General features: G+C 37.9%; 4 protein-coding genes across 4 annotated transcripts in view; 2 read left to right on the top strand and 2 right to left on the bottom strand.

The window, feature by feature from the left end:
- The window catches only part of LOC144655140 (uncharacterized), a 44069-nt gene extending 31095 nt beyond the window's left edge, over positions 1-12974 (top strand). Inside the window, exons 22-39 of the mRNA XM_078515355.1 lie at positions 350-421; positions 613-684; positions 1320-1391; positions 2360-2431; positions 2999-3073; positions 3231-3302; positions 3906-3977; positions 4474-4545; positions 4975-5046; positions 5298-5369; positions 6485-6556; positions 6829-6903; positions 7441-7512; positions 7877-8088; positions 8619-8744; positions 9441-11000; positions 11811-12175; positions 12814-12974. Coding sequence (XP_078371481.1) covers positions 350-421; positions 613-684; positions 1320-1391; positions 2360-2431; positions 2999-3073; positions 3231-3302; positions 3906-3977; positions 4474-4545; positions 4975-5046; positions 5298-5369; positions 6485-6556; positions 6829-6903; positions 7441-7512; positions 7877-8088; positions 8619-8744; positions 9441-11000; positions 11811-12169 — 3199 coding nt within the window. The 3' untranslated portion in view covers positions 12170-12175; positions 12814-12974. The remainder of the gene's footprint in view (positions 1-349; positions 422-612; positions 685-1319; positions 1392-2359; positions 2432-2998; positions 3074-3230; positions 3303-3905; positions 3978-4473; positions 4546-4974; positions 5047-5297; positions 5370-6484; positions 6557-6828; positions 6904-7440; positions 7513-7876; positions 8089-8618; positions 8745-9440; positions 11001-11810; positions 12176-12813) is intronic.
- Positions 12975-13535: 561 nt separating this feature from the next.
- On the bottom strand, positions 13536-17328 carry LOC144654462 (uncharacterized). Its single transcript, XM_078514616.1, has 3 exons — positions 15680-17328; positions 14649-14789; positions 13536-13666 (listed from the first exon to the last, which is right to left on the bottom strand). The coding sequence occupies exons 1-3, from the start codon at positions 15875-15877 to the stop codon at positions 13553-13555; spliced, it is 453 nt and encodes a 150-aa protein (XP_078370742.1). The 5' UTR covers positions 15878-17328; the 3' UTR covers positions 13536-13552.
- A 1742-nt stretch (positions 17329-19070) lies between these two features.
- On the top strand, positions 19071-20493 carry LOC144654490 (uncharacterized). Its single transcript, XM_078514644.1, has 3 exons — positions 19071-19349; positions 19771-19908; positions 20244-20493. The coding sequence occupies exons 1-3, from the start codon at positions 19086-19088 to the stop codon at positions 20367-20369; spliced, it is 528 nt and encodes a 175-aa protein (XP_078370770.1). The 5' UTR covers positions 19071-19085; the 3' UTR covers positions 20370-20493.
- A 3231-nt stretch (positions 20494-23724) lies between these two features.
- On the bottom strand, positions 23725-25239 carry LOC144654461 (uncharacterized). Its single transcript, XM_078514615.1, has 3 exons — positions 25017-25239; positions 24416-24556; positions 23725-24003 (listed from the first exon to the last, which is right to left on the bottom strand). Exons 1-3 carry the CDS (start codon positions 25212-25214, stop codon positions 23884-23886), a joined length of 459 nt encoding a protein of 152 aa, XP_078370741.1. The 5' UTR covers positions 25215-25239; the 3' UTR covers positions 23725-23883.
- Positions 25240-26479: the final 1240 nt, after the last annotated feature.

The raw sequence follows: 26479 nt of genomic DNA, 5'->3' as shown, positions 1-26479 counted from the left end.
TTAAGCCTGTATATGGACAGAGACGCAGTCGAAGTCCATAATCACGCGCAAAAAGAACGAGACCCATTTCGAGTCATTTTACCCGAACAAGCTTGCACTATTTTTACACTTTTGTTTTCTTTCGGGGTACTGCGTGCATTCCAGACGAGCACTGCGGGCAAGATAGCACCAATTCGTCCGCTCAGGTAGCAAACACAGCGCAGAATTTTGCTCATCATACCCGCTCGCGGAGCCAGCATAACAAGCATTTAAATTTGTGCGGTGATTAAAACTTATGCGGGATGTACACATATAGTACTAGCATAGAACCTTTTTATGATTTCACTTTTTGGATGATTCATTTCCACAGGGATTTCTCTGCAAACTTAATAACAACTCTACCGAATGGCATTTTCTCGACGTTGACGAGCCTGACTTGGCTGTGAGTCACAATTTGCACCGAGGCATAGACTGCCAGATATCATTTCGTCGTCTGTTTTCACGGTTTTAACACACCTTAACTTAAATCAGTCTTTAACAATCGTAAGACATGCAAAGACGTGTGAAATGTTCTACCATCACCCTTCACTTAAAAGTGTTAAATGTATTTTTGACATATTGGATGATTTCCAGGGAGTTTTCATCAAACGCCATCAAATTTTTACCTGACGGGGTATTCGCCAGCTTGGATAAACTGAGAGTACTGTAAGTGCAAGCCAGCATACTCGGTCCGATACGGCGCAAAGACATTTTAGACAGCTGGTTGATTTGCACTTTGCCTGCAAATACAGCCCGCTCTCTTCGTAACGGGAGCGAATGAGAGGCGGCTGTATTCGCAGGCTTATTTGCACTGTATCTACGCCCAGTAAATAGAATATAAGTCAAATGATTATTTTTTATTCTACCACATAAGCACATATTTATCACAACCAAAGGTAAGCCATGATGAATAAACGTCATATGGCCAACCTTCCTATATATTTGAATAAGAAGCAGTCGAATGCTCTTGTCATAGTGTATTTTTGTCTCCGTCCATGTTCTATATCTTTTAATGACTAGTATGTGCAACATATATACTATTCATTCACATCAAGTTAAAACTTCAACTCACCTCACTTCCTCGCTTTGGGCCGTGTTGCACATAAGACCTTGACGCTCTTCCACCTTTAAACTTTGTCTATTGCTTGCAGTCAATCGCGATCCCAGACCAAGACCTTTAATCGGCTAACTTCCTATCTCTTTCCGTTGTTATTCTTTACGTCGTTTTGGGTCTACCGAGCTTCCTCTCACCTTCGGGTGTCAATAATGTGCTACTCTTTTTCGATGCTTCTTCTTTATAGGGGATTTCATTCAAACGCTGTTACCTCTCTGCCTGCCGGCGTGTTTTCGTCTCAAACACAAATGACATGGCTGTAAGTCCAGTGCACTACTGCGAGCAGAGATTTCCGCAAAACGTCTAGCGTTAACTTTCGGTCATACACAAGAAACTAAGTCGAAATCCGCCAGGACTTCAAGTACTAATTGGACAAAAACGGGTACCAAAATTATTTACATCCTATTGCAAACTTCTGTGTTCCTGTTTCATATATCTTATTACTGAGAAAAAATCATTTCTAACAACACCAAACATCGAAAACGTTCCAATGAATTAAACTGAATCGCTTAAAAGACGATTTTACAAAATAGCTACACGTGAGGTTTTACCTAAAGTGTACATGATTCTTGTGAACGTTGAACTTCATTTTGTCAGGCTCTGATAAGAAATTGTTGTTGTTGGTGTTATCAAGGATAATTACTTACATCTTTAGCTTTTAAAAAAGCAGAAAACGACGCAATACTAAAATTAATGTTAGAATCATGTTAATTCGTGAAATGGACTCACTACACTCAGGAATGTGCACTTTGCTCACCTCCAGACTGAGGTAACACATCAGCCTTGTGGTGGACAGCTGTTTTGTCCTCTTTGGGACTCGTCAGCACTACGTAAGGCATGTGGATGACGGGAGAAAGTTCTTATTTCCTCCACCTCAGTTATCCAACACTTGTGGTACACAAGGTGAATATCTGGAGACGAGCGCACCCGTAGTCTTATACTACTTAGACTACTTTCTCCCATCATCCATACGCCTTGCGCGGTGTTGACGAAACAACTGTCCACTGCTAGGCCTGTGGATTACCTCAGTGTGGAGGTGAGTAGAGTGCACAAACTTGAGAGTAGTGAGTCCATTTCACTAATAAACATGATTCTATTATGTGTCTCAGGATTACAAATGCTTCCCTTAAAATTAATGTTACTCGATTTCCTGATGGATTCCGTCTTAAACCTTAAGAAACTACAAACCTCGTTATTTCAAAGTCCTTGTTTGATTCCTTTACACAGATATGTCCATTCCAACGCTATAAAAAGTTTGCCTGACAAAATTTTCTCCACACTAACAAATGTTCGCTGGCTGTAAGTGAAGCGTGGTCGTAGTGCGTTAACTTGTGGTGGTGCGTAGTGCGTATTGCGTAGTGTTTAGTGCGTATTGCGTATTGCGTAGTGCGTATTCCGTTGTGGTTAGGGTGCTGGACGGTCCTGAGGTCCCTGGTTAAATCCACCTTCCTTCCACAAGATGGATTTGTGGTCAGTAGTCCCCAATATAATTCCCCTAAAAAGAAAAGAACATTTACAATCGAACCTAGTGGTCCATCAGACCATCAGTATGGATGGGATGGTAGTCCATCGCAGGGTTTCCCATCAGCATAAATTCGCCGGTACGTACCCCTTTTATACTCCTGGATGGAGAGTGGCACTGTGAGAGTAAAGTGTCTTTCCCAAGAACACCACACAATGACCCGGCCAGGGCTCGAACCTGGACCACTCGATCAGGCGTCCGGCACACTAATCATAAGCCATCGCGCCTCCCCAACACTGACACTCCAGAAATGACGACAGAAAAGCGTCAAGTAATTATTGTACGATTAAAGCATGTTATCAAATAAATAAAAAAATGGCCTAAATAAGTTTCTCGTTTTACAGGGATTTATCTTCCAACGCTATTTCATCACCCTTGCCTGACGGACTGTTTGCCAACATGACAAACCTGCTTGACATGTGAGTTACTCGTACATCAAGGAACAATTCCTTTATTTTGCACGGTTCTGTTGTGGAATACGAAAGCCTATTTCAAAAGTATTCTCCTGGAATCATCACGAAAAAACATCTTTGGTCAACATCATTTTAATATTGATATTTGTTATTTGCTTTCAAGGAACCTGGGCTTCAACAATATTCAAAACCTCAGCGTGGATACATTTTCCAGTCTTAGAAATATAGAAGAACTGTACGTTTGAAAATATGCTTAATATGTAGAGATCCTTGTAAACATCTGTCAACAGGGATGACATTTATACGGTAGCAATTTTATAGGGTATGCCATTTTATTTTATTGTTAAACAGCACAACGTTTTAGATAATCAGTGCCAAGAAAAAGAAAAAGAAAGGAAACTAAACGTGGAAACAGTACAATGCCATTGTTTATAAAACTTGATGTTTCCCTTGCAAATAAATTTTGACGAGAACGCCTGACACATGGTTCGCGCCACTAAAATCCAAACATGTTCTAGTAGACCAATCATAGGGCAGCAGAAGGCAATAGCTGTTATCATATGCCATCTTCAAAAACTTCTTACTGTGCATGTTCGTTATTCTTATCGCTGCTGTCGGTTCTCCTTTATAAGTTTTCGTGTAAAGTGGCAAAAAATAACATGGGGAAAAATAGCCAGTTCGAGACACTCTTTCGAGCCCAACAATTTTTCAACTCGCAGCACTCTGGCTTTGTGATGGTTGGTAGCATGTGAGTAGCTCAGACAATCAAATTGCAGCATTTGCATTTAAAAAGTAACAGAGTTCTACTAATTAATACTAGCTCGGCTTCCTTTTGCAGGAACTTGACTTCAAATTCTATTCAAAGTCTTACCGAAGACATATTTTCACAACTAACAAATTTACGCATTCTGTAAGTTTACAAAGGCTACCCTTGTGAAATCAGCAAAAACACAAGATTGAGCTATTGACATGACCCCCATTATGCGGTGTTCATCAGAATTTTAAAAGCACTGCGCACCAGTAATTCGTCTTGTGCTTATGCTTATCGCAAGTGTGTGGTTATGCTTACGCCTATGCTTGTATCTATCTCACAAGTGTGAACCAGCCTCAACCGCCAACTATTCCATAAGTTTCTTAGTAGCAGTGGCAAATGTTTCTGAAGTATAAAGCACCGTGTTTTAAATTTAAATTCCTTAGCCTTAACCCAGTCTCAAAGTGTCTTATCCTGTGCCATTTATATAATACATTTTTTAATATAATAAATTCCAGGGTAACAGACAGTAAGATGCTTGAATTAATCGTGTTAGAACGTTTTATAGACAAATGTTTCCAGACGCTATCTCGTTATTGATCTCCACGGAAGGTTGAAAATAGTAAATCGATATTTTTAAAATTGTTATATACAGAGACCTTTCTTACAATGGAATCAAAGACCTTCCCAAGAAACTATTCTGTTGCATGACAAAGTTATCATCTCTGTAAGTCTCACATTTAACAAGAATTTGTTTTTTTGCTATTGCATATTATTGGACCCAAAACAAAAAAATATTTTCACAAAAAACAAAGCAAGGAAAGGTGTGGAATATTCGAAGTTCATTTCGTCTCAATTTCCCTTCATATTCTCCGTCATACTAAACTATAATCACGACACCTGTATTATATTAGTATTGATTTGTTGTAAAGTATTCCCTTAACAAGATATGTTCACTTCTTCGTGTTCTTATCTTTTCCAATTTTTAGATGCTGAGTTTAATGTAGTTTATAATCCGACTTGTTTTCTTCTTTCACAGTGTCAGTCTGAAAGCTAGGCCGTGTGTTGTAGTTACACAATCATAATTATGTCTACTATAAAGCACATGGAAATTTTAACAGAAATTAACTTCAGTTATATCCTTTGACTGTTGCAGATTGCTGCAGAACAACATGATAACCTATATATCAAACAAAACATTTGCCAATTTAACTTATATGGAGTATCTGTACGTATTACAATTTAATAAGTTTCAACATTCTTGCCCAATATATTACAAAAAATACTGACTTTTCTATTTGACCGTACTGATATTTCTTTTGCTGACCTCAGCTGCATTTCCACATGGTAAGTATGAATGTATTGGATTTCCTTTTGGCCCAGCTCTGCCTCTCTTTTCTGTAGTTCCCTTGTGTTAGCTAGAAATTAAAAAAGGTAAATAAATTTGTGATTTCTATGATCTTTTTTGTTACCATTTAGATTTCTGAGCGCCAACAAATTGGACGTTATCCCATATCGAGCATTTTTCAATATGCACAGTCTAAAAGCATTGTGAGTAAACAATTAACAAAACATGTGTTAAACAATAAGTCAGAGAACTTTCGCGCGCTCATTGGTCAAAGGTATCGTTTATAGAATACAGAACATGAAATTGACGAAACTTGTAATGAGGCAAAATTAAGGAAAACTTGAGAAAATTTTCTCGATTCCAGCGAGTTGGGCAAAGTCGGCTAGAACAGTAAGCACGAAATGTCCACAGATTCAACGGCTTCAATTGCAAAAAAAAGGAAAAAGAAGAAGAAATGCGATCTTACGAGCTGTCAAACGCATGCACGATTTTACACTTTTTTTGTCATCTAATTCGCCAATAAAGTGTATGTGCATTTTTTAAAACAAATCGACCAAATTTTTCATGGTCTTCACTCTTATATGCCATTATCGAACATAGAAATGACGTTATGAAATGTAGAAAATTTACAGCGAAACCACGAGCCGTCAGGCGAGTGGTTCAACCAGTATTTTGATCATTTTATCTACATCTACTTTTCCTTTTCGGTAAAAAAGTCGGTAAAAGTCCATTAGGATATCACACCAACGTCTTTACATAATTACAGTGATTAAAAATAGGTAAAATACAATATATACATATATAATAAATGAAAAATTCTAAAATAGGAAAGCTAAATTGATAACTATGGGTAAACAACTAAACAAATAAAAATAAATGAGCAAACACGCCGCACGTACTTTCTAATCGCTACCTAGGTAATCGCGCAGTCCAGACTGGAAACACGCAAGAATGAAACTCAACAATCGCCGCAGGGAGTGCGTTCCACTCTCTTATGGTCCCCGGAAAATACAAGTAAAAAGACGCGTTTTTTGCCGCTCTATATTGCGTATATTTGAAATTATGGCTGCCGCGAGTTCTGGATTCGTTATGTCTACTAAGATAGGAGTCAACATCTATATCTACAATGCAAGGTCGTGACTCATTTTATATAGTAATGTAAGTCGGAAAGATTTTCTCCGTTGTTCCAATGTTTGCCAGCCCAACTCCTGGATCATATCATGAAGTCATTTCTGTAGAAAAATGGAAAAATAGTGTTTGATTTGTTCACTTTCTTAAACATAAACTGACACAACATCTCTTTTCATATGCTTGTTAGAATGATATCGGATAATCCATTAAAGGCCATTGAACCGGAGGCATTTCGGCTTGGAAGTTCAAATTTAAACTTGTAAGTTCTCAAAAAAATATACTGACTAAATAAATAAGTTCGTTAGAAGGAAGAAGCCTACTTTTGGGAGTTCTTTCATTTTTTCATTAGAGTTCATTAGAAAAATAGTATCCAGAAATTCGTTACTAATCAATTTGCCTTTTAATTTAGAATTAAGGTTTTAACCAACACATATCTTAAGATACGGCGCCAAGTAAGCAATGTATGGCGATGGGAAATAATATACAGAGAATATTGATTGTTTTTCTACCTTTTTTTTTGTTGTTTGACAGATATCTGTTGCGGACGAATCTGAAGATATTTAGTCTTGACGTCTTCACCGGACTCGACGGTCTAGATTCAAAAATGTAATGTGTTCATTCATGAACATAAACGCCAATCAAAAATGCAACGCCAGATAGCTTGGGGCCCTACCACACCACTTATCATAAATACTTAATATATCGATGCTAATTCATAACCATCATCATCACCATCAACATCATCATCATCATCATCATCATATCATCATTTTATTAACCATTTTAACATTGCAATATTACAGTAGTACTCATTATGGTAGGGCGAAGAAACCTCCAAGAAACCACCAGGCTTTTAGGGGAGGCTACCTTAATTGTATATTGCCATATATAGGTACATTTTTAAGGACAACGCACATCTTACACGTGTTAAACACCGTGATTTTCATTCATACCGGTACCGTTTTTATAGCTACATGGTAATAAAATGTACTGAAAGACGTTGTCTGTGGCATTACATTTATCGTTTATAGACCGGGCTGACTGAAAATTGGCTATATGTACCTATTAAACAGTAACTCGTCCTGGATTTTTTTTTATTTAGCCTGCGTACGGTCGCCTGATACAAGCTATATTTAATTTCAGGTTGATGAAAGATAGAAGAATTGGAACATTGATATATTATGATCAAGGAACAAGACGCTGCGCAATATATCTGTTAGTATATTAATTATGTAAACCAAACGTTATTTATATCATAAATTGCTATCAGATTTGGCTAGTTATAGGCTGGTGAATACTGTACCCAGTGGTAAATCAGGGACGTCGTCAGGAAAAGGAAAAAAATAAACGCTTTGTGGTCATTGATAAATACATTTTGGTCATCATGTGCTTAATTTATGGGTGGGTTAGCCAATTTTGGCAAATATAGATAGGGAAGCAAAATTAGAAAAATGGAGGCAAGACTCGACTAGTCTCGCTGAAACGTTTATTACACGAAACAGGACGTGGGTATATAAAAAAAGAAACGTACGTCATTACCTATTTCCGTGGGTAAACTTAAAACTATGTTCTCTCCCAGAAATCCTCTTGATTATGATTCAGAAATTGTGAGAGTTGAGAGTCCTAATACAGCTGTGGGAAGAACCTTTATTTCGGCTCTCTTAGCTTCTGGATTCAGGCGGATAGACGATGGTAACGCGTATGATGATGAGATCTTTCTACCATGTCCACTGGGAACATTTTACAACTCATCTTCCAAAGGAGAACAAGGGTGCTTACCATGCCCTCCAGGTAGGCTTTAAATTTCTCTGAGTCATTGTGTAGATTAGGGTATAGTGTGCCAAAAACAAAAACAACAACAACAAAAGATATCATCAACAACAACCAAAAAACAGAATCAAAGAAACATCTTACCGGGGAGGCTATAATAGATTTTGTTTTCCGTTTTCGGGGGCATTTACCAATATTATATCTCTTGCAATGGTAGGCCTATATGTCCATGGTCCGTCTGTAATTATATATGTACGAATACATGACAATAACTTAACAATACTTTTTCGATGACGGGAATAGTGAGATATGAACCAAATGGATATGTAAACGTTTTTTCGTTATTACGAAAATGGACTGATTAAAACCTTTCCCCTTCTTATTTTAACAAACTATTGTGGCTGATGGCTTAAAAAAACACTATTTATTAATTGTGGCTGATGGCGTTTATAGTTCAAGAATTATTTCATAAATATTACGACTTATAATTAAAAAAAACTGGATATAATTTGACTTATTCGTATCAAATTCTGCGATTCCGTTTGTTTCAGGAGGGTTTTATTCTGACAGCGTCGGCCACGTGGCTATAAGCTGTAAGAAATGTCCAAATGGTTCTCTTGTCTCATTTGATAAAGCACCAGGAACACGACCACAAGATTGCAAGTCTTGTCCAGAAGGTAAATAGTGTTTACGCCCACTAGACAATTATGGCACTCTCTTTGAAACTACGTCAGTGGAAAAATTACTGTTAAAAGTAAGTTAAACAGCCTTTAATGAAACATGTTAAGCTGTACGTTGTCTTCACAACTGCTTGGTTGGGCCTTGCAAATTTTTCAAATTGCTCGAACGCTGAAAAGCCGTATTGATTAAGTAATTGAAGTAAGTAACAAAGTATCAGTGATACATAAGCATGTAAAAACCAATGATAAAATCGAACGACGTAACAGAATATTGTACTATGAAGAAATTGAATTTCAATTTTAACGTCGCCTTCGTATGCCTGTTGTTATTGAAAACTGTATAAAAAATTATTAGCTCGTTACCTGACTACAGACTATCCAATCTCTCTCGAGAGGTTAAGGTTGGGCTTTTCAAACATTTAATGCCGAATTTGCGGACGCTCTTCCTTGAAGGCTGCAATATGTCACGCAAATGTCTCACTTTCCTCCAAAGGTCCCAATTTCACCGAAATTTCGCGGGAATTTCGCCATATTGATATCTAGAATGCTAAAATTGACTATGCTATGCGATTCTGTGAAAAATTCGTCAAGGGCAAGTGAAAGGGTATAGGCTAAGTAAGGCATTATCTTCTATCTTTAGCCAATTGATGACGTATCAGTCGATGTTATCTGACCTTATAAATGTTTTTAAAGGAACAGAGACTGATTTCTTTGCCGGATTACGTGCTTGTCAATGCTTGCAAGGATTTCATCGAACCCACATGTTCCAGAAATGCCACAAATGTGAAGATGGTCTGGATTGCAAAGACGATTATGCAATTTTAAAACCTGGTTATTGGTGGAAATGGCGAAACGAGAGCTACAAGGATCATTACATAGATTTTCTCAAAAATTTGTTGGCCTCTTCACCAGCACTTGATGCGTTCAGTGTAGAATATCCTCATCCTATGCCAAATCCTTATAAGTGCCCAATAGAAGGGTCTTGTAAGGGAGGTTTAGATTCGCCGTGTGAGAATGGATTCGAAGGTCCACTGTGTGCAGTTTGCAGCCCTGGATACTACCATCAATTGCAAACGTGCGAACAATGTCCCTCTAAGAAGTGGATTGTGGGACAGTTGTCAATAATCGTGGCCATTATATTGATAATCTGCGCCGTCGTGGCGTGGAATAGCAAAAGAAAGACAAAGACGACCCGAGCGCGCCCTTTGATAGATATGTTCCTATCCAAACTAAAGATAATAATTGGCTTTTATCAGGTCACTTATGGGTTACTGGAAGCGTTCTCGTACATCAAATGGCCAGAATCCCTTGAACTCATCGGCAAGTATTCGGGATTACTCCAGATGGACATACTTCAAATAGCACCCATTCAATGCCTTTTTCCCGGATCACACATAGACGCTTTTGGGAACTTGTTTGCGATGATGGCAATAAATGGTGCAGTCATTGGCTTGTGTGGTGTCACTTACGTAGTACGTAAACTGCTTATTTTTAGAAGTCAAGGCCTGACGAGTGAAGAAAGGTCAAGAAAAGTCTCAGAGACCAAAGAACTTATTTACAAAAACTTGTTTTTCTTTCTTTTCGTGCTCTACTTGAGCACATGTACCAAGACAGCCACTGTCTTACCACTCGCCTGCCGAAAACTTTGCCGAGATGATCAAGAAGAGGTGTGTGAAGTTTACCTGAAAACAGATTACAGCATCAAATGCCATGTTTCAGAGTACAATTATTTGCTGATTGTGGCGTTCATTTCTACTGTCTATGTCTTCGCTCTGCCCATCGCTTCATTCGTCGCACTTTGGAAACACCGAAGGGTAATATTAACAACAAGAAACGTTGAAAAAGCTCAAGGTCCTGGCTCTAGTACGGAAATAATCTCAGGATTGTGTTTTCTCTTTGAAAACTACAAACCTCGGTCGTGGTATTGGGAATTGGTTGAATTGTCTCGCAAAGTGATCCTTACATCCGGTCTGATTCTTGTGGGACAAGAAACTAGGTCCTACATTGGCTTGGCCTGGGTTATGGCTGGGATGTACGGTATGTATTTCTCTTGGAACAGACCTATACAGGACGCGACCGAGAACAGTTTGATGGCAGCGTCCCTTGCCGTGACTGTTTTTAACCTGGGTATTGGAGCTGTCAGCAAAATTCCCACTGAGAAGATTTCATCCTCTCTTGAGCCATACGCGGATGCAGTCTTATTTGATGTCTTGGTAATTGGAGCAAATACTTTGGTTATTGCCCTACCTCTAGGTAAGATAATTACCTTTTTATTAATTCATAAATTTATGCACACTTTATAAATACATTCTGAAAAATGTTTTGAGTTGGATTGCATGAAATTAAAATACTCGACTCCTGAAGCTTGGATAAATGACCCAGCAACTATTTCAAAGGAAATGATATAGGTGGTAGTAGCATCGACTTAAATTACTGATTCACTAGTTTTACTTTGCGCCGAGTCGGATCTGATGGACACCATAACTGTTCATTAATTTATATTCATTAGTGGTGGCATAAAGGGAGAATCTGATGGTCTTTGGGAGATTTTTGTCTACTTGTGTAGCTTACAAGCCGAACAGAGGCATAACTTCCTCCTATCACTTCCAATAGCGGATCAGTCACTAGTGAAGAGAAAACTGGAGGAAACATCACCAGTGGAAATTCGAAAAAAAAAATTGAAAAGAAATTAGAAATGGGGAAAGGTGGGGTGTTCTGAGAAGACTGAGAATGTGCCGACGAGTCCCTCTTTGATTCCCTCTCCTAGCAACTTGGGAAGGAAAATGGATGTTCGGTCCAGGACCTGGATTAAACATTCGGTTGATATGGAGACAATGATATGCTATTGAGAACCTTCAATCAGTTTTAAAACCATACAACACCAATAATTCTTTCGCAACTGTTTAGTGTCTACCATTATGTGCCTCCTAGGCGCGAAGAGAATAATGTGTATATGTGTGTGCAACAGGTGATATCTCCATAAGCCCTTTCATCCATCGCTTCATTCTTACAAATCACTGTACGTTTTACAACATTTATATTTTTAATCTTTTTTTTTTTCAGTTCAGTATGCAGTGCACTTATTTCGCTACCTTAAGGAATGGAGCAAAAATCCACAGTGGTCCTTCACTTGCTGTCTGGCTTTGATTCTACCTCTCAGCGATTTTCAGGGAGCAGTTAGTGGTCTGGTTCAGGCAGTCGGACAAACAGAGGAAATTGAATTGCCTAGCACTATCGCTGTTGTGAAAAAATGTGGAACTGTTCATGCCCCTCTAGAGGCAGATGTGAAAAGTGATAATAAAGCAATGGAGATGCAGGATAACAATCATCTCTCGTACGACAACAAAAAATATCATCAAGGGACACAAACTGAGCCATTTGCGTTTTTGACTGCTCATGCGAGCATTAATACGCGCTTTTAAATATCTGTGAGTATTGTACAAAACCCGAAAATGACCGGTAGACGAACGCTTAAATGGTGCCGGTCCTGAAATTTTGATGTTAAAAGATATTTGGAAATACCACCAAAATGTGATATTTGTCGATGTTTCTTTTTTCTTTTTTAATTCGCCTAATTCGATTCTTTTAACTCTTAAACATTTCAACTTATTATTCATGAAACTTAAAGGAATGCAATGATCTTCGCAGTGTGTAAGCAGTTAGCAGCAATTGCATTTTTTAGCCTGAAAAAAAAAAAAAAAAAAAAAAAACAAGGCTACAACGGGATCCCGTTGTAGACTTGAATTTTTCCTTTCAGTCTAAAAAATGCAATTGCTGCTAACACACTGCTGGGAAGATCATTTCATTCATTTCATCATTTATCCGCAGTTAATATAAATGTCTTACATAAATTCACTTTGTTATTCATGAAACTGATGCATTTAAGGGTTTTTTTCTTCATATCTACCTAAATTGAATATGTTCCCATCAATTCAAGTACATTTATTGCGAAAACTTGAAATACTGATTTGGCTGCTTGGAGCGTGGTTACGGTCAATCTAAAATTCTCTTAAGAACGTGGTCATTTTACCTAAAAAGGCTTTCGCTTTATTGTTTTGTCTTTCAGGTCTCAGTTTTCGATTTCACACTTCACCGTCGAAGTTACTGCACACAAGAGTACTGATCATGATTTGCATTTGCAGATCAAGAATGTATATAGATGTAATGGGGTCGATATATTATTCTTTGTAATGCAGTTCCACTGCAAAATTTATAGCATCATTCGCAAAAAAAAAAAAAAAAAAAACAACCAAACAAAAAATTGCAAATACTTGTAGTTCAATATACCGATATACAGTAGAATCCCGTTTTCTCGAACCTCAAGGAGAAACGAGAAATCGGGGGTAAAATTACAGAGAAAATAAAATAAAAAAAACAAAAAAAAAAAAAAAAGCAAAAAAAAAAAAAAAAAAATAAAATTTTTTTTCCTAAAAAACCCCCCCCCCAAAACACCAAAAAAAATAATATCCCCCAACCATGTAATATCCTCTAGTACTATCCAAGGGAAACAAAAATATTTCGAGAAATTGAAGTTCCGAGAAACAAAGGGTTCGAGAAATCGGGGTTCTATTGAAAAGCGTACAGTCGGTAGGGTTCCCTTGCCTGGATTGGAAGTACATATAAATTAAAACACTCAAACAATTAATGCATTTTCTTTTTATTGACTACTTTGCTAGTTGCCTGCGTAAATACAACAATATATGACAAGAAAAAAAAATTGAGCCTGATTGGACGTATTGGACGTCAACTTGATTGATATCTCACTATTCGTTGCCATGGTAACAATGTAACATATTCACAAGGGCCTATTCGTTGCTAGCCATTTTGAAGCACTTGTCGATGCGAACGAAGCAGCACAATTCACCAGCACAGCTAGAGCTTTGCTTCCTACACAGATGAAGGAGTGCAACACAACCCTTCTGCAAAATGGAACAAATATAGATACGATGTTTTACTTAAGGGCCAGTAGACCACGCACTTTTGGGCAATTTTACCATGACCAGATGGTCTTGACTTAACTGGCATATCACAACTTGAACTGCAAAAAGCTATAAAAAAGAACTTGGAAAACGTTGACAAAAGCTAAGAGTGGGCGTGGATGGACAAAAATGGAGAACATTAAAACGAATTGCATTGGGTTTGACTTGAAAATGTCGATCAGGTTTTTTTAAGTTCATCTCCGTTTGCATGAAAATGTAATTTATAATGCTTGGAAGCCATCCTTGTTGATTATCCTACTGTGATTTTGCCAATAAGAGAACGTTATTCTTTCAATTTATAATTTAGATCTCATGATTATCAATAAAAAAAGAGTAGAATTACTTAAAATACTGCGACTTAGCTCTTACAGACGGGTTTTGGCCATGGAAGAAGAAGGGGAGGGGGGAGGAAAAGGGGGGGGGTCAAGGGTGCAAACCTGTGTAAAAAGGTAGCGTCTTAACAACTAATTCCCAGTAAGGGTTACAATTTGAAAACATTGCCAGGTAGTCATGCAGGTGTCGAGAAAAAAGCAAACAAACAAGCAACAATTAAGCTAAGGCGATGTACTGTTGACGCACGACCAAATTATAAGAGCTAATGATAGATAAAATGTAGGAAAATCAGTAAGTGGAATTAATTTCAAATTTGTTTTATCGGGCCAGTTATATGTGGGTCGGACCGGCTCACGAATGTGTCAAATTTTGAAGATTAATTTTTCAACAATGACACGAGTATGGGACAAAGAAAAATTCGTCCCCGACGGGAATCGAACCCATGGCCTCCCTGATACCGCTTGAGCGCTCTAACCAACTGAGCTACGAGAGACTCGTGGTGAGCTTGGCTATTTTCTAGGTTAATATGTCAACTTTTGTGGAACTTTGTACTGTATTTGAGTTATGTTACGTTTCGTTACGTGCTTACCTGTAAGGGAGTAAGTTCAGGAAGACCAGTAGGCGCGTTTTCTTTGCAGCACTTGAAGAAGTTGTCAATGCAAGCCAGCTGTTTACACGCATCATGGCCCGCCTCCTCCCAGCATTTTTTTCCTGCATCAATGCAAGGTTTCTGTACAACAAGAGACAAAAATGATATGATAATCCCTTAGAAATTCAAGATAGGTAAGGTAAGGAAACTTTATTTAAGGACGGGACACTTTTAACATAGGCGGGTAATGAAACGTAATATATCGTTCCTGTGTAGTTTTCTTGCCCATGTTGCATTTGGGCTTTGGTGGGTGTAGGTCGTTACTTCTCCTGGTTGCGTGTTCGTGCAGAACCCTGTTTCTTGTAAAAAAATGGTTAAGATATTTTATCTCAACCATTGATAAGACTGTTTAATCTGGTATTGAATATTTAAAGGGAATTACATAAAATGTGAAAACGACCCTAAGACGCAGTTTTGGAGCAATGTAATTCATATTTCGATGAATAAAGCAAGACAATTTTTCTTCGGAAACTTAGTCTATAGATATACAAAAACACTTAATGCATTCAATAAAGGAAACTGCATAAAGGATCTCTGTCTTCAACAAGGTAAATGCAAAGCTGGGTATGAAACATTGCTCGCCTTTAGGAAAAAGATTAAAAATAAAACTTTAAAAACTTAAAGGATAGCGAGTTCTCATGCAGTTCCGCTGTATATCTAAAATACTCAACTTAGACAAAATTATCATGGATCGGTGCGGTAGTGACAGGAAAAACAAGTATCTGGAACGAGGCGCGGGAAACGTGACGTGGTTTCGCCCCGATTGGCCGAGGAAAAAAAGCTGTCGCCGTCTCATCGGCTAGAGTCTGCCGCAGCACTGGCTTCTTAAAAAATTACTCACTCGGCAAAACTCGGGCAAATGCGTCTTATTTTCGAAAGCTAGGGAAAAGGTTACATCCTTGAATTAAGTATAAATTCCGGCATTAGTGGATATGGTAAGGAAGTCAACGATCAACTGTTTTTTTGCTTACTATAAAGGCTGGTGGCTCTGGTTGATCGCTGGCAACCAAAGTATCTTCTGGCAAGCCGTTGTCTCTCAGAACCTGAGCCATTCTTTCATCATGTCGCTCGTCTAAGAAATTCTTCACGGCCCTGTGAAACGCCATTTCACTGGCGGACACATAAGCTGCAAAGGCGCTGAGGAGAAGAAGTGCGACGAAAGTCTTCATTTTGGCTTCAAGATGTGTGCAGTTGACACTGTAATTTTGAAACAACGATTGTGCCTTTTATAGTATCAAGATCTCCTTACGCAATTTAACGGCTTTGCAGAAAACTAAAGGTTGTACCAAATTAGCGATTTATTTAGACAGCTTTGCTTATCTAAGGTGAGCAGAGGTTAAATAAACGGTCAAGTACAAACGACAAAACAGGACAATGGAATTTACACAGATTTTGAAGAAATACAAAAGAGAAATATATTCCTTTGAAAGGACGTCCTTTAAAGTTTGCAACTACATTAAAATTCTTTAGAGTGCGATAGAATTTTTTAATATATGACTCTTAATGTAATGAAAATAGGATTTTACTTTACTTTACAAATTGCAAACGAGTTTTCTTCCAAAGTCAGCTGTGTCGGGCTTTGCACAAAAGGAAGTGATCAAATAATCTTTCAACTAACACCGATATTTTTTTAGTCCAGTAAAGGGAAAGGGCGAGTACTTCCTAGGAGCCTTCTCAAATTCAAGTCGATACTTATTTCAAATAAAACGAGACAAGTTATGCGTAATTATATAATTAGAAACGAAGAAAAAACTTATCTCCGTCTTACAGTATGAGTGTATTCCATACATTTTCAAGCAAACGTTTGATGAGGATAAGACAAATGGACAACATGTAGGGCATGGAATTAAAAAAACAAATATATAAAAAAATGTGCTGTTAAATTGCGGGAGGAATAATTCGAGAGTTTTCAAGGGAAAAAACTTAGAAGGATAAAAAAAAAGTCATGAAGCTGGCATGGAGAATGGCCCCTCAAGCTAGACTTTAACACCTGGCCTCCGCGCACGACTATTTCTTTCTACAAGTCAGACCACTTTTACTCAAGTTAAAAACCTTGTCAAGAAGGCGAAAAGCTAGTTTTCTCCCTTCTTATTTAACTGGAGGGTAGAATTTCTCACGTGTTCAACTGACTTTGAATACAAAGTTTTCCAACTGTTTTCTTGAACTACTTGTAATTAAAGTTTTGGGTAGGCAGCGTAACTGTGGCAAATTAGCGGCGAAAAGAGCTTACTTTACTTTTTATATTAAAGCAACATTGTGTTGAAATACATGTAGTAGCAAAAAAATCCTCGTGTTTCCACGGTTACCGTAATATTTCACAAAACATAGGGATCTGTGCTGAATAGCACCAGGTTTAAAGAATAGTTTAATATTACTGTAAGTAGTCCTTTAGTTGACGTTTCAGCATTTTTGTGATAGCCAAGTTCTTTCTGTAGCTGACAAAAACGTAATTGGTCTACTAGCTAGGATAGCTTACTAGCCAAGCTTTACTTTAAAGTATTTGTAAGCTCTCTTCTTTATGATTTATTGGTGAAGTTTCAGTGATTTAATATTTGTTCAGCTTAGGGCAAAGTACTTAACACTGAGGATAAACCAAGGAGTAAGTTTAGATCACATGCATAATTAATTGGGGAACAAAACCGTCAGAGTGAATTTTAAACATGATCGTTGTTATCTGGTTAGAGTTCTTTGTTCTAACCCCTAACGATCTTGTCTTAGTTTATTTGCTTTGGCTTTTGAAAATGTGTTTAAGCACAAAGAAAAACAAAACCACGATTAACAGCTGTGAACTTAACGAAGCCTTTGTCTTTTTCCAGTTTAAACAATGCAAAACTGGTAGGCTTTGTTTTTCGGTTGCAGGAAGGTAAAAAAAAAATGACCAGTTCATATACTTGGTGTGGTTTTTTCTTTGCTGTAAAATATAAAACCGACAACTCAGGTGACAGTTAACTGTCCGTTAACTGTTTTGGGGGTAAAGATCAAACTGAAATCCTGGCTGGTGTTACATTTTAGTTATTTTAGAAAATTATCTAAAATCGATAGGATTTCGAACAACTATAATTTGAATTCTTAATATATATCTTCTGCTATTTTTCAGCTTTGTGGTAAGTTAATTCGTCTACTGAGGGAGAAACGTAACAAATATTAAACTAGAACAGATACCTCAAAAGGTATCTGTTGATATCTTAAATGTCAGTCTCCCTATATGAACTTCTAATTATAAATTTTGAGGACCTGGTAAAAAAAATGCCCTTTTTCAAATATTTGTACTGATTGTTTTTATGCATGAAATTAAGGAAAACAAAGGAAGTCAATTACAAATTTGACCAGCCCTGCTGGCTTTGTTCAATCTCAGGTAGCTAATAGAGGGTAAATATTTGTTGTTGATAAGAAGCATAACGACAAACGTCTGGTAACCAAGTTTAAGTGCAACGTTCTCGCGCAGAGAGAAGATAACGTGCTACAAGAAATTAAGTTGTAACATATACCTCACAACACAACCTGGAGGAAAAAAACTAAATGAAAGAGAAACATATTGAAGAGAAATGTGTGGCTTGACTCTTTTATATAAAAAATCTTAAAGTCATTGCAAACAACGTGGATATAATTTTAACCATTTTCCAATTTTATCCGTTTTCCAAGTAGGAAGCAAGACGTCAAAGCCTCCGCTAGCACTCCAATTCACCTCTCCTCTTGCGGCAGAATTATTTTTTGGTTTAGCCTAGGGTATCAACTGGAAACATCAGTTTAGCAGCTGGAAAAATTTGGCAAAAATCTATCAGTTTTTCTTCCTGGTCTATCAGGCACACAACGTGCAAGGAAAGAGGATTAACTTGCAAAAACAGGCCCCGGAATATAAATGTTGTAACTGTTATGTACAAAGTCCGGGATACCCTTTGAAGCATGCGTTATCATCTTGATTTTTTCGCCCCTTTTATTTTACTAAAAACTGACAGCTGCCACTCGGCATCATAACAGCAAGGCGTATTTCGTATTGGGTGAGGTTTAGCCATGAACTGCATAACTTCCAACTTCAGAAGACAAACCTGATTGAATACGATCCCTAACGGCTGCTGGTCAAAAAGATTGAACTTAATAAAAGGTACAAACAATGTCGCACAAGGCTGAGAAAAACAAACGACAGAACAAAAGTTTACGACTAGGGTGATAATATGTTGACTTTGTATTCTTGATTTCAAAAGGGGTTAGTTAACCTCGGCACTGCGTAAATAAACATAAAGCGGCCGAAGAAGTTGAAAGCTGTTTAAATATAACGTAATTAAGCGTTTTTGTCTCAGTGAACAAATAACGCGTGCGCAACAAGGTACTTAGCGCGTCTTACTTTCTATATAAACGGACGCGCGCACCCCTTTTCACATGGAGTTTTCCAGAGCACAGTTTAGACGCGTCAACATGAAGGCAATCGTAGCTTTGCTGTTTCTCGCGGCAGTGGCCGTGTATGCCGAAGAGGAGATGGAATATCATCCCCAAGCCATCTTGCATTACCTCGAGATGGAAGATCAAGAAATGGCGAGGAAGGTTCGCAGTATTGTCAAATTAAGCGACCCTCCAAGTGGTCGACCAAGCTTCCGACCAAGTTTTCGCCCAAGCGGTTTTCCTCCTGGAGTTCCAACACAAGTCGTAAGTACTCGGATATATGAGCAAGAGAAAATGATACCGAAAATCAAAACCGGTACTCACATATTTTTCTGAAATTTAGCTTTGAAAAAACTACTTTTGAGCGTTTCTCCTGCTAGGAAACGAACCTCGAAGGAAACGGTAGAACATTACAAAAATTAGACTGGTAACCCGATAATTAACGGAAACATCAATTTGTTAGCTGGAATCCTTTTGATTTGCAAGAATTGCTACCGCCCTTCCGACATTCTGTTCCACTATTTTTTGCTTTGCGGAATAGTAACTTTTTATCATATGATAGCATTGCAGGGGCTTCAAATGTACAAGCTTAACTGAAACCAGAAGCTGGGGTCGAATCTGTACTTTGAAAAAAAAATGTGAAAAAACGAAATTGTAAATATTTACTTTATGAATTTCTCAACAGAAATTTTGCATAGGTGGGGCGCTTTTCTGCCACAAGAATGCAGGAGAAGATGCTTGTGGACATTTGAAGTGCATCAAGGGAACTGGCGAGTGCCTTAAGTGTGCTGGTGTCCGTCTACATCATCTACCCGATAACGTGGTGAGTGCTGTTGTACACTGTGTATTATTCTAAGCATCTGGTGTAACCTTCACAAATAGTTTGCTTCATTCCCTGTAAACTCATGGGCATATAACTGTTTTCGTTTTATTATCTTACTGACCGACCCACTGACTGAATTACAGACCGAGTTGTCGACCGACCGACCGACTGATTTTTTCACCCATCCCCTTATTGCTGTACAAAAGCGGGACACCAACATTGCCGTCTATTCTTTTTACCAATTTTTCTTCTGCAATGAAAGTATTAATAAACAAGATGTAAAGCCACGTGAATCTTCTAATTCATTCATTTTTATTTCTTGTGCCTCGTTTTAGAAAAAATGCCTCCCGATCATCCCCTGTTGCTTGTTGGCTAGCGAGACATGTGAGGAGAAGCTGTGCTGTTTCGTGAGATTTGGAGAATGTTCGAAGCGACTTGGAGATGCAAAAGACGCCGAATAACTCACTTATCCCTGAAGCCGAAATTGAAACGGAATAAAGCCTGCATTTAAACAGTAGTTTTATATCGATATCAAGTTGTCATGAGCAAACAAATGTAACATTAAAGAGCCTGATTGTTATAAACTTCTGCTTTAATTTGCGTTTTCTTAAGTATGAGAGAAACGTACCCCGCCATGTCTTTCACGCATTGGGGAGGGGATGGGGGGGGTGGGGAAGGGAGGATTTAAGCAAGGTAACATAATTATCGTATTATTACATAAAAACTAGCAATGGTATATTGCAATTCCTGAGTTTTGATTGGTGAGCTCATATACCATTGACCACAAATATGGTAGCCGATTCGCGTTAATAAGAACAGCCGGGGAGCTCAAATATTGCAATTCTTTGTTGTTGTTTTTTAATAAAATAATTATTCCACTCGCGTTTGTTGAATATGAGATAGTTATAGCCAACTCGGCGCTACGCGCCTTGTTGGCTATTTCATATCTACAATCTCATATCCAACGCACGCTCACGGAAATATTGTTAAATAAACACGGTTGATCTAAAAAAATATCAGTAATTTCGGAAGATCTTGTAGCTTAAAGTACAAATTCAAAAGTTATTATTGTTCTGCCGACAGCAAGAACAGGCACAAATTGGGGTAAAGTGCTTTGAAAGCTGTTCAAACACGTCTAGAGCGCTTTTGTCCGGTAGAGGTGCGCAACACGCACCTCAGCGCAACCCATGTTCTATATAAACAGACGCGCGTATCCCTTTTCACATCGTGTTTTCCAGAGCACAGATTAGACGGGTCAACATGAAGGCAATGATAGCTTTGCTGTTTCTCGCGACACTGGCCGTGTATGCCCGAGCGGAGATGGAATATCATCCCCAAGCCATCTTGCATTATCTTGAGATTGAAGATCGTGAAATGGCGAGGAAGGTTCGCAGTTACGTCAGATTAAACGACTTGCCGAGTGGTCGACCGAGCCCCCGACCAAGCTTTCGACCAACAGGTCTTCCTACTGGAATCTCACCAAAATGCGTAAGTAATCGTGTGCATAGTTGGTTTTAACATATTTTCCTTATGAAATTAATGAGGCTTTTCATCGTTCACAACCTTTTGCTTTTTTGACTGACTGACTGACTGACTGAATGCCTGACTGCCTGACTGCCTGAATGCCTGACTGCCTGACTGCCTGACTGCCTGACTGCCTGACTGCCTGACTGCCTGACTGCCTGACTGCCTGCCTGACTGACTGACTGACTGACTGACTGCCTGACTGCCTGACTGCCTGACTGCCTGACTGCCTGACTGCCTGACTGCCTGACTGCCTGACTGCCTGACTGCCTGCCTGCCTGCCTGCCTGACTGACTGACTGACTGACTGACTGACTGACTAACTGACTGACTGACAGAGTGAGTTACTTCCTTACTAAAGAAGAATTGAATCATATCTATGTTGTAAGAAATCTATCTAAGCTTTTCCTTTGCCCGTTTTTTTTTTTTTTTTTTTTTTTTTTTTTTTTTCTTTTTTTTTTTTTCCCCTTTTTTTTTTTTAACTTTTATTTTTTTTTTTTTTTTTTTTTTTTAAAATCTTCCCTCGTTTGTGGGCGGAAGGAATTTTTTTGGGGGGGGAGAAAAAAAAAACCCAAAAGAACGAAAAACAATTAAAATTATAAAAAAAAAAAAAAAAAAAAAAAAAAAAAAAACAATTTTATAACCTTTCTAATATTCTCTTTTTTTACCCTTTTTCGTGAAGTTGTAACCATGCGATCACACTATATATGGAAATCAGTTTTGCATTAGGGGGTTGAAGCAAGCAAACTATCTTTATGATCAACGAAATAACATAAAAGCATTAACAGCTCACTTAGGGTTTAATAGTAATGACAAATTCCAGAGTAAAAGTGTAGTAAGACATTTTTCTAGACGCAAGTGTTTTTCTGGAAAATAGACCACTAATAAAACTCATACGAAATTACATCCGGGACCGCAGTAGCGTTTTTTCTATATATCACTAGTAAGGATATCGATGACGTCATTTCACGTTATTGCACGGCTGCCAAACTTTGCCAAACGCCAGTTGAAATATGGTGAGTAATAGAGAAGATAAGTTCGCTAAAGCCGACTTAAAATCGACTTTCATCAAGGAGCAGAAAAATAAAGAAAATGAAGAAGGAAACCTCACATGACTCAAAAAAATTCAAGCAGTTTCTTGGAAAGTAGACCAAAAGAGAGATATTTAAGAAATTCCAGCCACTGAAGTGCAAGAGTTTACATTTTAAGGGTTTGTGCTTTCGACACTTCTGTAGTTTTTTTATATAATAAAAAGCTATAAAAAGAACATTACACGTTGGCTCAAAGATATGAACTTAATGTTCTCGTGGCAAAAACAATATCTCTTTTGCTGCGCTCACTCATGAACTATTGTTTTTGCCACTCGAACATAAAATTCACATCTTCTCGCCACTGTGTAATATCCTCTATATAGTTTTATTTCTCTTTGCAATATCGATACATTGCCAATATAAAGTCATGCAACGGCCGCGAATAACTCAACAACTGGATGCAAATTCCCTGTGACCCTCGCACATCTATACGATGATACACTACAGAGTTTCAGAAGACTAGCAGCTAGCTACGCCGTGCGTATAACTGGGTTTAAATGCCACTAACCTCCCGCTTAAAGCTACGGTTAGTTTGTCGATTAAAATGTGTGGTAAGAGATTATGTTATATATGTTGAGTTTGTTTAGGATCATATCTATTAAATATAAAAGACATGGCTAAATCTCTCTACGCGCTCGCTTTGAAAGAAAAGAACAGGATCTGAAATATTCCGTGAAGTTTAACTTATTGCGTTTATCTTACCTTCCACTACTAAAATTCTGTAGTTTTACCAATAAATCAAAATTCTATCGATTTCTTGTTAATTGAAGCCAGTTCAAGATTTCTAAAATTGTTAATGCTCTGATGATCCTGTGCGGCTAAAAACCGATTTTTTTTTTTCATTTTTTTTTTAACTCATGGCATTTTTGATTTCTTCATGGTATAAGTGAAAAAGGATTTTAGGACACTTACGTGGCATGCTTGATTCCGACTCAGTGAAAAAAAAAAAACAACAACAACAACAAAAACACAGTTAATTTACTTTGAAGGAACAGGGCTGATTTTTTTTTACTCCACCCCCTCCCCCCCTTCCACGCACACGCTTACCCAGTCACCCTTGGGTGAGTCACCTTTGAGTGGGGCATTTTACACGAGGGGCGCTTATTGGGAGCTGCATTGGATCTTATCAGTGAGTTCAATAAAGCGTAACCCGTCCCAAATATTCCTGCAACTGAACGCAGAAGTCAAATCACTCGAAGAAGTAATGCACTTTCTTTTTTATTGATTACAATACTAATGCCTGCTTTACTGAATACATCGATAAATATGATATGAAGAAAAAATGAGCCTGATTGCATGTCATCTTGATCGATATCCTACTATTTGTTTCCATGGAAACAGTGTAACATCTTCCTGAGGTCTCACGCGTTATCGCTCTCCGCTAAAGTGAAGCACTTCTTGATACGAACGAAGCAGCACAGTTTACCAGCACAGCTTGTGCTTTTCTGCCTGCACAGATGAAGGAGGGCCACACAACCTTTCTGCAAGAGGAACAACCCATAAATATGATTAACTTTTTCCATTTAAAAAGAAGGTTATGAAGAGGGATAATAACTTCGCGACATTTGATTACAATTTAGTTACGAAAGTTTTTGGCCAGAGCGGGACATTCATTCTTCCTCTCTTGATCTAGTAGCTGGGACGCCCTGTTGTGGAGTGACATTGATATAAAACGATCCCTTTCTATTTCTTGTCTCTGGCTCTGTTTGTTTCTTTTTTAATTTCGTTTTTTTGTTTGTCTCTTCCTTGTTTTGCAGGCTGACTGAACACTTGACTCAATGTGTTTGGGCAGATTTAGGTAATTTAAGTTCCACGTGTACGCTGCTTAGTGACACTCCCGGTTACGTTAAATAATGTTACGTAACCTTAATTTACGTTACGTTATGTTGTTACCTGTATGGGCGAAAATGTCGGAAGAGGAGTCGGGTGGTTTGCAATGACGCACTTGAAAAAGTTGTCAGTGCAGTCCAGCTTTTTACAGGAATCATGGCCAGCTTGCTTCCAGCATATCTTTCCTTGAGCAATGCAAGGTTTCTGTAAGAGAGAGCATTCTCATATAAAATCTTATAAGCCTGAGTCTGGCCAGAAACATACTTACACCCGCGAACTTCAACTCTATTATGATCATCCAAGAAACTGGAAGTAAGTATGTGTTTGAGCCTAAGTGCCTGCTGAAGCGTATCCGTTTTTTTTTTTTATTATTATTCCTTTTTTTTTTTTTTTTTTTTATTAAAAATCAACTCCCCCCCATGGATGGGATGGTAGTCCATCACAGGGTTAACCCCAGCAGTAAATTCGCCGGTTCCCATTTATACACCTGGGCGAAAAGAGGCACTATGAGATTACAGTGTTTTTTCCCAGGAACACAACACAATGACCCCGGGCAGGGCTCGAACCCGGACCGCTCGATTTGGAGTCCAACGCACAAACTATTAGGCCATCATGCCTCCTTTATGGAAGAGGCGTTCACGTTAAAATATTTTAATCGACTTACAATGAAATCTGGTGGTTCCGGGTGATCACTGGCAACCAAAGTATCTTCAGGCAAGCCCTGGGATCTCAGAATCTCAGACATTCTTTCATCATGACGCTGGTCTATGAAATTAATCACGGCCTTGCAAAAAATTATGTCATTTGCGGACACATACGCTGCGACGGCGCCGAGGAGAAGAAGAGCAGCGAAAGTCTTCATTTTGGCCTCAAGATGTGTGCAACTAACACGGTAATTTTGTGAAATGAATGCTTCTTATATAGAATCGAGAAGTCTTTTTTACTTTGAGGCTTTGCAGAAAACAAAAGGTTCTACCAAATTGGTATTTTTTCAGCTTTTCTTTTGTAGTGTTAAAACTGAAATTGCGTGCAGTCGAGCACAAAGACATCGGGTGCAAGGGACAAAGGTATTTACATAAAATGCAGCAAGAAAAAAAAGTGATATTAAATTCTATTAAAAATCAAGATAAATAGGGTAACAAAGAACCTTGTCAAAATAAACAACTTGTTTGATGTTGTTAATTTATTTTTATAGTTCTTATCTAGTTATTTTTCACTGTCACGAAAATGTGTAATTTTGAAACTTGCAGTGCTGTTTTTACTCAGTCGCCTGTTTGGCGGCTTTCGTGCAAAATTGATGCAAAATTGTTGAGCTTTTTTTCAATAGTTGATTTGTTATTTCACCTTAGATTTGCTTTTGCGAGAATTAAAAAAAAAAAAAAAGATAAAATTTTAAGCGCGGCCAAACAAACGCAACATTTAAGCGCAATATATCAACATCTGACATGTTGCAACATGTTGCAAAAAGTGTCCAAACGCGTCCAGCATGTTCTACACAGCCGTGTTGGGTAAGGTTGCGTTAAAATGTTGCGTGCGTTTGGCCGGACCTTAAAAACTCTCTTTTTTAATCTTTGCCATATCAAAAATTAATTAACATGAACAAAACAAGATTAGTAAATATGGTGTGTAAATTTCAAAGATTTTAAGTAATCGTAATTTTGATTTCGCTTCAACTAACACGCGTTAGCAAACTAATGACTTTAAGCTTTGTTACATTCATCGTTTCGTTGATCTTTTGAATAAGTTGCCTCCTTCAAAGCAATTTTTAATTTTTAGTTTCAAAATTCATTGAATTTGGAAGTTTTATGACCAACCTAAGGTTCTGTATAAAACTTGCTAAAATTTTTAAAGGCGTTAGCAAACTAACAACTTTATGCATTGTTATGTTAATCGTTAAATGGTTCTTTAGAATACGTTATTATATGCTATGGTATTATTCTTTCTTCACTGCATTTCTCAAATTCTAGTTTCAAAAATCTTTTAAATGTCATAAAGTTTGTAACTATCTTTTATGACCCCCTACGGTTCTGTCGGTATCAGCCTGTCCAAATTTAACAGTTATCTTTTTCTTATCAAGATTGAAACACTTAAGAAAAGTAATAACTATACGGAGTCTGAAATGTCACT

This window comes from Oculina patagonica, chromosome 5 (genome assembly GCF_052425735.1).
Source record: "Oculina patagonica isolate OP01 chromosome 5, crgOcupat, whole genome shotgun sequence".
In the NCBI taxonomy this organism is placed as follows: domain Eukaryota; kingdom Metazoa; phylum Cnidaria; class Anthozoa; order Scleractinia; family Oculinidae; genus Oculina; species Oculina patagonica.
Note: the sequence above shows the minus strand (reverse complement) of the source record. Positions and strands in the feature narration are given on the sequence as shown.

What these genes read in the sequence shown, in the direction of transcription:
- LOC144654462 (XM_078514616.1), bottom strand. Translation starts at nt 15,877, where the DNA reads ATGAAGACTTTCGTCGCACTTCTTCTCCTCAGCGCCTTTGCAGCTTAT. An exon ending in CAGAGCCACCAGCCTTTATA is followed by an intron (nt 14,790 to 15,679) that starts GTAAGCAAAAAA and finishes CTTGTTGTACAG; the next exon opens with AAACCTTGCATTGATGCAGG. An exon ending in CTGAACTTACTCCCTTACAG is followed by an intron (nt 13,667 to 14,648) that starts GTAAGCACGTAA and finishes TCCATTTTGCAG; the next exon opens with AAGGGTTGTGTTGCACTCCT.
- LOC144654490 (XM_078514644.1), top strand. Translation starts at nt 19,086, where the DNA reads ATGGAGTTTTCCAGAGCACAGTTTAGACGCGTCAACATGAAGGCAATC. An exon ending in CTGGAGTTCCAACACAAGTC is followed by an intron (nt 19,350 to 19,770) that starts GTAAGTACTCGG and finishes ATTTCTCAACAG; the next exon opens with AAATTTTGCATAGGTGGGGC. An exon ending in ATCATCTACCCGATAACGTG is followed by an intron (nt 19,909 to 20,243) that starts GTGAGTGCTGTT and finishes GCCTCGTTTTAG; the next exon opens with AAAAAATGCCTCCCGATCAT.
- LOC144654461 (XM_078514615.1), bottom strand. Translation starts at nt 25,214, where the DNA reads ATGAAGACTTTCGCTGCTCTTCTTCTCCTCGGCGCCGTCGCAGCGTAT. An exon ending in CGGAACCACCAGATTTCATT is followed by an intron (nt 24,557 to 25,016) that starts GTAAGTCGATTA and finishes TCTCTCTTACAG; the next exon opens with AAACCTTGCATTGCTCAAGG. An exon ending in CGACATTTTCGCCCATACAG is followed by an intron (nt 24,004 to 24,415) that starts GTAACAACATAA and finishes TTCCTCTTGCAG; the next exon opens with AAAGGTTGTGTGGCCCTCCT.